General features: G+C 36.0%; 4 protein-coding genes across 4 annotated transcripts; 3 read left to right on the plus strand and 1 right to left on the minus strand.

Moving 5' to 3' along the window:
- Positions 1–1,436: 1,436 nt before the first annotated feature.
- On the minus strand, positions 1,437–2,684 carry LOC115227714. Its single transcript, XM_029798461.1, has one exon. It carries the CDS (start codon positions 2,682–2,684, stop codon positions 1,437–1,439), a length of 1,248 nt encoding a protein of 415 aa, XP_029654321.1.
- Positions 2,685–4,415: 1,731 nt separating this feature from the next.
- LOC115227716 (katanin p60 ATPase-containing subunit A1-like) lies at positions 4,416–4,838 on the plus strand. The gene has a single exon (XM_029798462.1). The coding sequence runs from the start codon at positions 4,416–4,418 to the stop codon at positions 4,836–4,838; it is 423 nt and encodes a 140-aa protein (XP_029654322.1).
- A 3,311-nt stretch (positions 4,839–8,149) lies between these two features.
- Positions 8,150–9,382, plus strand: LOC115227717. Its single transcript, XM_029798463.2, has 3 exons — positions 8,150–8,608; positions 8,642–9,045; positions 9,076–9,382. Exons 1-3 carry the CDS (start codon positions 8,435–8,437, stop codon positions 9,380–9,382), a joined length of 885 nt encoding a protein of 294 aa, XP_029654323.1. The 5' UTR covers positions 8,150–8,434.
- A 6-nt stretch (positions 9,383–9,388) lies between these two features.
- LOC115227718 lies at positions 9,389–10,026 on the plus strand (the record flags this gene model as incomplete). The annotated part of the gene is made up of 2 exons (XM_036498716.1): positions 9,389–9,531; positions 9,786–10,026. Coding segments are annotated over 2 exons (384 nt in total), but the record flags the coding sequence as incomplete, so codon positions are not given.
- Positions 10,027–11,546: the final 1,520 nt, after the last annotated feature.

An 11,546-nucleotide genomic window follows, 5' to 3' on the forward strand; every position in this document is an offset into this window, starting at 1 on the left:
CATATTGATATAAATAATTTTCTCCGAGTATAAACGAATTATTAGCAATGTATGGGGGATTGCATTCCAGTCCTTTCGAATTAGACATTCCAATACTTTTACAGACAGGTTTTTTGCCAGACCACGTTAAATTTGACTGGCACGTTCTAATGAGATCCCCATCCACCAAATTATTTCCCAGGAGGCAGTGATAAGTGTAATTTCCACCGATGTGTAGATCGTTGAAAATTTCGAAAGTATTGGGCACTGGAAGAAGAGTTGGACATTTCCCCACTAGGCTTGTATTTTAAGAATCAAACAATCGCAAACTAACTCTTTTCCTATCCATAGGCCTTCGGATCCACAGAGATGAGTTGTATCGCCTTTTTGAAATCGATAGCCACTCTGACATGTGTAATTGATTACGTCAAATGAAACAAATCTTTTGCTTTTTGTTAAAATTATAGAATTTTTGTAGATAACTGGAGATTGACAGGTCCGCCCTGTCAAATTGAATTTTTCAAATTTGGACTTTTGCATTTAAAATTTTCAGATCCAATCCATGTTTTATTCGCTGCACATTTGACCCAAGAAGTGGCGTAAGTGCTGTAATATCCAGCCTTGCAAACATAAAATGCTTTGGACATGAAGTTTGTCTGTTTGAAGATTATTTCGGCGTTATGGACTGATGGAGGCAATCCGCAGTCAATTTCTAGATAATGATTCCTCAAATACTCACTTTTACAAATTAAAGTTTTTTTTGACCATTTTTTGTTGAAGGTGCATTCCCTAACTGCGGGACCATCGACGTATTCATAGCCTTCATCACATTCTTGGTAGACCTTTCCTTGGAAATAATAGTCGGTTAAAAGGACTAAATTTACGTGCATTGGTTTCGGAGGAGGACCACAATATATTTCTAGTAAAAGTAAATCGAATAGTCATACTATTGCAAGTAATGTTAAGATTCGACCATGTTCTATTGGATAGGCATTTTATCATCATTTCTGAAATCCCACTTTTAATTTCATAGCCTTTTTCACAACGAATCACAACTAAAGCTCCGATGTTAAAAGATTGTCCTATTTTAATACAATTCTCGCATGTTTTTGGCTCATCACATTCCTTTGTGGCCGTGTACAAAGTGCTGGATATAAGTCGAATCATTAAAAAGAAGATCGCCATTTTTATATTGGCCATCGAAATCTCACTTATAAACAAATTAGATCATCTAATTATATGTTTAGGCAATACTCAATACACTAGTAAAGTGGTAAAGTAATATTCTTTTACAATTTAAAATTTATGGCTAAATAAGTCAGTCTATTGATGTATGTTGAAGAAGAGAGATCAAATTATTTGCTTTGCTGGACTAAGTTGTTTAATTATAGAGTGATAACAAAAATAGACATGATTATTATTATTATTAAAGCAATCTCGCGGAATCAAAAAGTTAATTAAGATTCCACTTTTGCCATCCGACTCAGGATACGCTCTGTTAGTCGTATCCACGCTCCCCTGTTACGTGCGAGGTATCTCAGTTCGTCCAGATCATCGGCCGATTTCAGTTTCCTTCCAATCGACGTGAGATCATGGTCGAGCGTAGTCGGTAATGTTGTTTTTTGTCGGCCCCTATATGCCGTTTTATTTAATGAGCAGAAGTAGGATTCCATGTTTTGATTGGCCGGCGTCATTTCCGAGGCTCTTAGGACATGTCCAAAGAGCATCCACTTCGTGAACATCACTTTCTTTGCAATCTCGGATGTATGGGTGATTCTGTAGAGTTCATTATTGGTCATTTTTTTTGGCCAGTGAATTCCCAGGAGTAGTCGTAGTTGTTTTCTGTGGAAAGAGTTGAGCTGCTCCAGTTCTTTAGCGGTTAGGCCCCAGGTCCCCGCGTTGTAAAGCAAGATTAGTTCGACAAAGGAGTTGTACAGCCGAATTCGAAGGCGGGTTCCTATGTACTTGCGCCTCTTCCAGATCGTCCACATTTTTTTGAAGGATGCAACAGCCAGCACTTTCCTTCGAATAACGTCCTCCGAGTCCCCAAGGAGAGATCCAACTTTCTTGCATGTTCTCCACTTCTCCTCGTTTCTCGTCCCCAGGCGGGATATGGTAGTTCTTTCCGTTTTGTCCGGGTTTATTACAAGGGACCAGTCCTTCAACGAATGAGGGATCACTTTTAATAAGTTTTCCAGTGAGTCCTGATCTCGGGAGACGAAATCAATATCGTCGGCGTAAATTACTTCCATCACGTTGGTAAAGCATTTATTCCTCCGAAGAGGTCTTAGGGCTGCCTCCAGGTAGATTATAAATAGAACCGGAGATAACGAGTCGCCCTGAGGTACGCCAGTGTCGGTTTTAAACTTCATCGAGGTATAGTTTCCCACACGTACGGATAGCGATGTGTTGGCGAGTAAGAATCTGATCATACGTAATGCATCCCCATCTAGGATGCCTTCCAATACATGCATCAGCTTTTTGCGGTTGATTGTATCGAAAGCACGGGATAGATCGATTCCAAGGATTGAGATTTCTTCTTTGTGTTTCTGGCACATTGCACACAGCCATCTGTGGCTCCATACTACGTCTGCTGTCGACCTTCCAGGTATGAATCCACTTTGACTCGGGTTTAGGAACTTATTTACAGGTCCTGAAATACGATCCAGCACAACAAGGGAAAGTATTTTCCTTAGCGTATTCATTAGCGTAACCGGGCGTAGGCTGTTTAGATTTCCTTTCTCCTTTCCAGGTTTCTGGATTGGGATCAAAGTGGCATTCCCCGCATCAATGGGCTGTGACATTTGAACGTCCTGTTCAGGACTGTGCAGATCAACTCAACCACTCTGTCCGGTGCGTATTTTAATAACTCTGCAGTCACGTTGTCTGGTCCCGAAGCTCTGCCATTTTTCTGCTTCCTCAAAGCTGAAAGGACTTCATAGCGGGTGTTGTCTTTATTAAGTCCTCTGGGTGTTCCTTCGAATGGTTCCAGGTGGTCATTGATATTTAGTCGTCCTTTGTAAAAGGCTGCAATTTTGTTTGCTGATTCTTGGTCATCGATTATGGTCTTTCCCGCATCATCGAAGATTACAATTCTCTCCGGTTTGGTATTCCGGGATAGTTTCTTGGCTGCAGCGAACATTTTTGCTCCATTACATGAAAAAAGCGTTTAAATCTAGAATATTTAAGCGAATTAAGTTTATTGAATTATTTATTAATAAATTTAATCTATAAATAAATTATATAACTAATAATAATATAAAAGTTGTCGCTAATAATATAAAATTTGTCGCTTGTGGTTGTATTTATTAACCGCTGATTATCTGAACTAAATGTCAACAAATTATGAAAAAATCCAAAAGATAGCCAAAGATGCCCGTCAATGTGCCATAGACGGAAAATATGAGGAAGCATTGATATATTACGAGAAAGCTATATCCTCCATACAAAGACAGCAGATATACTTGAATAATAACGAAACTGAAATATTTAAACAAGTTTGTATCAAAAATTCAATTTAAGCTCAAAGCCACCTTAAAAATGGAACAAGATAAAACAAAAGCCATTTTACGTGTTTTAAAGTCTATTTCGGACTCTCTGGCACCACGAAGCACCCCAAACACCGAAAATGACCCCGACGTGTGGTCGCCTCCACCACAAAGAGCGTACTTTTTTAAATTCCCTCATTTCCAGTCCCCAAAATCGCCGGCCTGTGATAAACAAAGTTCCTCATAAGATCCCGGCCAAGATTGTTCGAGGGAAAAGTCCCCAAAACCGAGTTGTACCCGCGAAGGACAAACAAGTGGACAAAGCAGAGGGCAAAAAGTTCATTTGTGAGGGATACGACCAGTGTTTGCTTGATATGTTGGAAAAGGAGATTGTAACCCACAATTTGAATGTCCACTGGTTGGTCCTCGATGTCTTATTCCACAAGGGATGACATTTCTGGACTGGCCAATGCTAAAAGACTGCTCAGAGAAGCGTGTATCCTTCCACTGCACTTTCCAGAGTTGTTTACTGGGATAAAACGTCCTTATAAGGTGATTGGGGCATATTTAGTGGGCAGGGAGTCCTTATGGTGGGTCCGCCAGGCACAGGGAAGACATTGCTGGCCAAGGCAGTGGCAACTGAGTGCAAAATGACTTTTTTCAACATTTCATCCACGGCAATCAGTTCAAAGTGGCACGGAGAGTCACAAAAATTAGTCAAATTACTCTTCGATATGGTCGACTGTTTTTGTTTGATTGAATAGGCCAGATTCTATGCGCCCAGTATAATTTTTGTGGACGAGATTGATGCAATTTGCTCCACCAGGGGAGCCCAAGGGGAGAACGCGGTGGGTCGTGCAGTCAAGTCGGAGTTCTTGGTGCAGATTGATGGTGACTAAGTGTGTGGTTATTTCAGGCATTTCCTCCGAGTCTGAGGATCCAAGCAAGATGGTCATGTTGTTGAGTGCCACCAACTTTCCCTGGGATATTGACGATGCGATGAGAAGACGGTTGGAGAAGAGGATTTATATTCCCCTGCCATCGCTGAGTGATCGGATTGCCATTTTATCCCTCTATTTGAGTGGGGTTACTTTGGCTGGGGATGTCGACTTTGAGGCTTCTGCTGTTCTGATGGAGGGATATTCCGGCTCGGATATTAGAAATGTGTGCAGAGACGCTGCCATGATGGGAATAAGGAGGAAGATTGGTGATTTGACTGTGGACGAGATTAAACTCATTCCAAAGGACGAAATGAATGTCCCGATGGTGATGGACGATCTCCGCAGTGCCATTAAAAATGTAAACAAAACTGTCTCGTCAGCTGACTTAATAAAGTATGAGAAATGGGTCAATGAATATGGCTCATGTTGATTTCTTATTTCTTTATTGAGTATGCTTGACTTTCTTTCTCTTTTTATGATAGCTGAAGTTTGGAAAGTAGTCGTTCTATTGATTATTCAAAGGTCATAACCTATAACCTATAAAACAAAATTTTAACCTAACAATTTTAACTTAAGAATCATTTATTATACAATATAACATAATTCTCTATATTTTCAATATTAAAATTTTTGTTATCCCTCATAGTGTTTTAATTTGAGAGAAGCATCGTTCTATGGAAGAGGATAAGGCTGACACTTTAAAAGCATACAATATTCTTCAGGAGAAATTGATGAATTTGTCATCTTATAATTTGACATAAATCATTTTTTTGTAATCGTTCATTCAAATATTTTTCATTATATCTGATTCGTCGTCAATTTTAAATTCTTTAGCTCATTGTAAGCTAACTCTATTGAGGAGTGAGAACTTCAAATTTGCACAATAATTCTGCTATTATTAAACTAGTTTTAACTGGAATTGTCGAATAATTTCTAACAATAGAACTGAAGCTTTTTACTAGAGATTCATCTCTTAGGCTATTTTTTGCAGCCTGAACAATGATCCATCATCAGGAATTGTTTTGAAAATGTTTATCACATGTATTAAATTTTTGTCATAATAAAATGCAGCAGTTAGCCAAGTACCCCATCTAGTTAAAACTACATGAGGTGGAATTCCAATTTCATTAAATAGTCGTTTTCTCTTGTTATTTTGTTATTGCCGCTTGAATTGATGCAATAAGAGAATCAATTTCAGGATAAATAGTCCTGATTTTCATTGAACAATTATGCATCAGATGAGCAACACAAGTTACGTGAAATAACCTTGGATATAAAAGCTTAAGAACTTTTCCAGCTATAATTAATTGTTAAATTAAACCTCTAGCATATATTTAGCGGAATCTGTTATTAGAAGAAGGAATATTGTCTTTCAATTAAAACGCATTTAATCGTATCGTCAACAATTTGAATAATTGTTTCTTTGGTAGAAGTTTTATCAATTTTTACGAAGAAATCAAATAAGTTTTATCGGGATTTTTAAGTATCCCACATTAAAACTGCAACAAATTTTTGACTACGAATAGTGACCTCGTCACTTATGGCGAATACAAGTTGATTTCTAAAAAATTTATATTCATAAACCTAAACTTTTCTTGAATAATACAATATATTCAGTTTTCAATTGTTTAACGCACATTCTTGCTTTGTATTGGAAGGAAGAGGCAAAGAAGTATTCTTGAATAAATTCTTTAGAGGAGGCATAGTCAATTTATGCAAGGGTATATCGCTTGAATAAATGCTTTAGTGACTTGCATTGACCAGTCATCATTGGGTAACTCGTCCAAACAAAGCTGATAGAAATTATTCTCTAAAAATATATTAATTTGTAAAACTTATAAATTTGAGTGCTTCTTCGATTCTCGGTGAGAATTCACAAAATGCTTTTTCTCACACCTCACTGTGCATAAGCAAAGTTGACATTGCAACTCGCCATTCTCTCGTAATAAAAACTCCAGCGGATATTCAATACAAATTTTTTTGCCTTAAAATACATTGTTTTTGCAGTTCTTGGCATACTAAACACCCACGCCTATTTTTAATAAAGTTAAAATTTTTAACTTTATAAAAAAATTTTTTTTAACTTTTTAATTTTTTTTTTTCTTAATAAGTAACTATTTCATTTAAAAAATACTTTATTTTTACTTTTAAGCCAAAATACACATTTTCATATATTTTAACTTTTTTAACTTAAATTGCCCTAGTCATAAAGTGTATTGTGACCATTTTCAAATTTGTGTTTGGTTTATTGATTAATGAACAGAATAGTATCCAATGACAAATCATAATTTTAATGACGGAGTTTGTTCTTATGACAAATTGGGTATATTTTTCAGCATTTGTGGTATTTAAATGTAACACAAAAATATATTTGTTCATTGTTGAATGTAAATGCAATAAACACTTTTGTTTTTGACATAAAGTAAAATAAAAATTGTGAGAAAATGTTCTGTCTAATACATCTCAATAATTTTTTAAATTTACATAGAAATACGTTTTATTGAATTATTTATTTTATTATAAAATTTTGGTAGTCAAGAGATAGTTTGAAAGACAAAATGTTTATTCAATGAACTAAAACACAAATTTTAGAATGGAAAAACTAGAAAAACAAATTTCCGAAAAAAGCGAAATCAACGGAATCAGACTATTGGAAAAATTTCACGATTTTGACGGCCTTCGTTCAGGATTTGTTTCCAGTTTTTTTTAATTTAACCAATTTTAAGTCAGCCAATTTGTTCGGATTCTGTCCGGAGAATTGAACGTTAAATTAACCGACGATCAAATTGCTTATCTGTCAGACAAATATTGCGACGGAACAAAAGACAAAATAAATTATCAAAAATTCTACCAAAGTTTATCAAACAAATCGCCTCCCTGCGAATAGTTGTCGTTTAGTGTTTGAAGAAATAGTTTTGGAACATCAAGGACTGAGAATCAACTGAACAGCCAATCCGAAAAGGCAATAACAGAAATCATCAGCCGAATCGTCCGATACTACGAAACAAATGGCTTCAATGTGTACCAGACTTTTCAAGATTTCAACATTCATAATATTGGCCGAATAACGGAATCTCAAGTAAATAACATGAACTAAAAATTAGTTTTATCGGGCTTTCCAGAAACCCGCAGATTTAAAAGAATACGAATTGGCTCTCATTGTATCAAAATATCGAAACAAGCAAGATCCGACTCTTATCAATTACATGAACTTTTGCCATGACGTAGCAGCAGTAACTGACCGGATGTACAACAAAACAATTCCCGAAACCACCAAAACTGTCGTTAAAAAGGTGAATTGAATATTTTCCATGAATTGAAGGTTCCTTTGGAAACCCCCTCAATTTCATCAGTTGTCGATAAAATCAAAATGAAGTTATTTATTAACCGAATAAAAGCAAAAGAATTTTTTTCTGACTTTGACAAATTAAGAAGTGGAGTAATTACAAAAGCACAATTTAAAAGCGCACTTTATCGTACATGTGGAAAGGAGTTGGGGTTGACAGAAAATGAACTTGAACACGTAGCATTCCTTTACAAATTTCCTTCAGCAGAAGACAAGGTGAATTATACTCTTTTTTGCTCCGAAATGAATAATGGTAAAGCTTTAAAACTATTTTTCAGCATTTATCAACCCTGAGCTGGAAACCAACCCGACTTCCATTGTATACCGACCTTCGCCTGGTGAACTTTCTTGGGTAAACTTTTTGATCATAAATACAATAGAAACCCTCACAAAATTTGACTGAAAAAGAGGAATTGATAATCAAAGAAATGACGGATCGGATAGCTGAGAAGGTTTTGAGAATGCGTCTTCCTTTGAATGTTTATTTTAAGGACTTTGACATGGTGATGGACATGATTAATATTAGGGAATTTTACAATCCTGTTTGATGACGCAGTCCAGATTTGATCGGAGTCTTGAAAACTTTGGACTTGCAGTAAATCAAATAGAAAGGAATCTACTTTACAAAAAATATAAAGATGATGTCAGTGGCTGGATTCATTACAGAAATTTTTTGATTGATGTGGATAAATGTTTTAGCATTTCTAATAAAAATAGCTTACAACAATCTCACTGAAAAAATTCAAAATCTTGAACAAACAAAAAGTTCCCAATGTCAGCAAAAAGAGGAAATTGTTGATTTCGAATCACTTCTAAAAAGAATGAAAATGAATGTTAATAAACGACAAATTCGGGTTTTATGAATTTTCTTAGACATTGGAAAATAGATCAAAGACTTTTTTCAAGAATTTGACGAACTCAGACATGGAGTTGTCACTAGAGAGCAATTTCGCAGACTTTTGTCACAACTGGGGTTCAGTAAACTGGGAGCAATGGACATATCCGATAAGGAATTCAACTGTCTTTATGAAAAATACGCAGCCAGTGACAGCCGTTTTATATGTTGGACTAAATTTGAAAATGACATGAATTTTGATAGTCGTCTAGAATCAAACGGTATAGAGACCAATGAAGATGGCAACGAAAAGGATCTTGATTCTCAAAAAATACCGTTTTGTAATATCGGGAACAATTATGATTATCGTATGTTGATTGACACATTTGAAAAACTTAATAAAGATGTCAGACAAAGGGGATTAAACGTCAGATTTGTTTTCCAAGATTTTGATAGGTAGTAAATTAGTTATATGTTCAAACATAGACTAAATAGTGGATACATAACTCGAGGACAGTTTGGTCGTTGTTTATCACTACTGGATATCAAAGTCTCCCAATGTGAACAGAATTTGCTAGAAATTGCATTATGCAATTCCAAAGGATTTAATTACAACGAATTCTTGTCAAGAATTGAACCGATAGTTCACCCAAAATATATGTACCCGGAACTCTTAGAAGCTAAAAATGCTACCAACAAGGAAAAATGTAATGAAAACTACGCACCTTCGAGTCTAAAAGATACGATTTCAGAAATCCGTCTTTTGGTCGATTTTTTAAGAATAAGAAACTAGATTAAAAGCAGAAACATACGAATAAGTGAATTTATGGAGAAATTCGACAAACTAAATCACGGAATCATCAGCAAATCCGAGTTTTGTCGGGCACTGGACTCTTCAAACATAAAACTAAACTCCAACCAGCTTGCAAGTATTTTCACAACGTATTGAGTTTTATCAATCCAAGTTATCAAAATCCCACATCACAAGATATGATAAATTACCGAAGGTTCTCACACGATGTCGAATATGGACCAGAAAACGACTATCTCGAAGCAAATCCTTTGAGCAGTTCGGCCAGAGAGTATCAACGTCCGTCGACGTTTTCTTTGACTGACTCTCAAAGGGAAAATGTCGATAAGTTTTTACTTACAATGTCAAATTTGGTGATGGAAATTGATCTTTATATATAGGTCAGACAACGGAGATTGGATTTGGTTCCAATGTTTAAGGACTTTGATGTGAATAATGTTGGGAGTATTTCCCGGCCTCAGTTTGATCGTTCTCTCTCTCTATTGGGATTGTCGCCCATTTTATGTCGAGACACTCAAGAAATTGTCCAAAAAATGTTTGGAAAGAAAGTCGGAGGGCGGGAGGACATTGACTATGTGGGTTTCTGTGAGAAGATTAATCAACTGGCGGGTTTTTGTCCTACTTGATTAGACCTTAATTACCTCATTAACCCTATCACTTTCCTATTCGAATAATAATATAAATTTACAATATTCGGACACACTTTATGGGCGAGTTTTTGATTTTAAAGAACGATAATCGCCGTTTCATTAACATGTTGTCTAAGTAACTGATCAACTTTATTAAATTGTGATAAAAATAAATGTTTTTTGTGGTTAGATTTATTTGTTGAGATGATTAGTCGACTTTTAGAGGATATCGCCAAGATTGGTAGATATGAAATTAAAATGGAGTTATTATCCTTGTATTATATTAAAATTGTTTATTTTATTAGCATAAAATTAATAATTCTATATACTAATGTAAATATTATATGGTATTTATGACTGTTGTTAATATTTTTAATTGTAACTCAGCAATATTAGTGCAGAAATAGTACATTTTTAACACTAAAATATATCATTAAAAATTAACGATTTTAGGGCATCTTTAAGAAAGATAGGTTCTGAATTGGCTTACTTATATAAGATCCAAAAAAATGTCGTCTCAATCAACTTCAGCCAAAGGAGGAGCCTTAAAGTCAACGGAAGGCACATTCGAGGACATTTGGGCCAGCCTTGTCCAAAACTTAGATGATATTTTTATGAAAAATAAGATTGATAAACAAACATATATCATTATGCATACGTTCGTATTACCAACCAATAATTTTAAGCAAAATTCACGACATTTGTGTCACTAACCCCCTGGCGACTAATACCGAGACTGTGTCCCTCAATGATGCAGTCACAGAACTCGACCTCTCCAAGGGCAAGTGGCTCTATGAAAAACTCGTTTTATATTTCACTTCGGTCTGTCGGAGGATTTTAGAGAAGGTTCCTGTCGGTGATTTATGGCTTAGTTGTCTCAGTTTGATGATTTGGAATTGATTAGTAAATGTCTCGTCGAGTGGAATAGTTTCCGTGACTCAGTGCGGCTTTGCAACGACATTTTCTCATATTTGAACAGCAGTTGGATTTTAGGAATCTCTCCAAGGGAGGGTCCTGAACTAATCATCCTCAACGTTGGTATTTACTCCTTTACTGTCAGTTGGGGTTCTTCATTTGGCGGAAAACAGTATTTTCTCAACTCTCTCATCGAATTGGATGCACAATTCTGAGTTTGATTTCGACAAGACGTGACCAAATCTGCACTGATTCAGAAATGATCAAATCATTGGTGGAGATATATGGTTTGTGGGTTGTCTGTAAATCCAAGTCGTTGTAAATTTCCCTGAGATTGGACCTGCAGATCGCCAAGCGGATCTGAGTCTGTACGTGGAGTGCATTGAGGTCCCTTTTATGAGGAATATGTTCTCCCACTACACGTCTTTGAGAGACGAACATTTTAATTCTTGTTTTAACTCTGTGGAGTCGTATATTAAAAAGGTTTTGTGCTGATTTGAAAATAGGTCGTGTCGTTTCTTTCTCAGGAACAGGAATTTATACAGAAGTACTTGCACAAGTCGAGTTTTGAGAAACTAGAAAGGCTGTTGTGGGATATCCTC

The sequence above is a fragment of the Octopus sinensis genome, unplaced genomic scaffold, assembly GCF_006345805.1.
Source record: "Octopus sinensis unplaced genomic scaffold, ASM634580v1 Contig07101, whole genome shotgun sequence".
In the NCBI taxonomy this organism is placed as follows: Eukaryota; Metazoa; Mollusca; class Cephalopoda; order Octopoda; family Octopodidae; genus Octopus; species Octopus sinensis.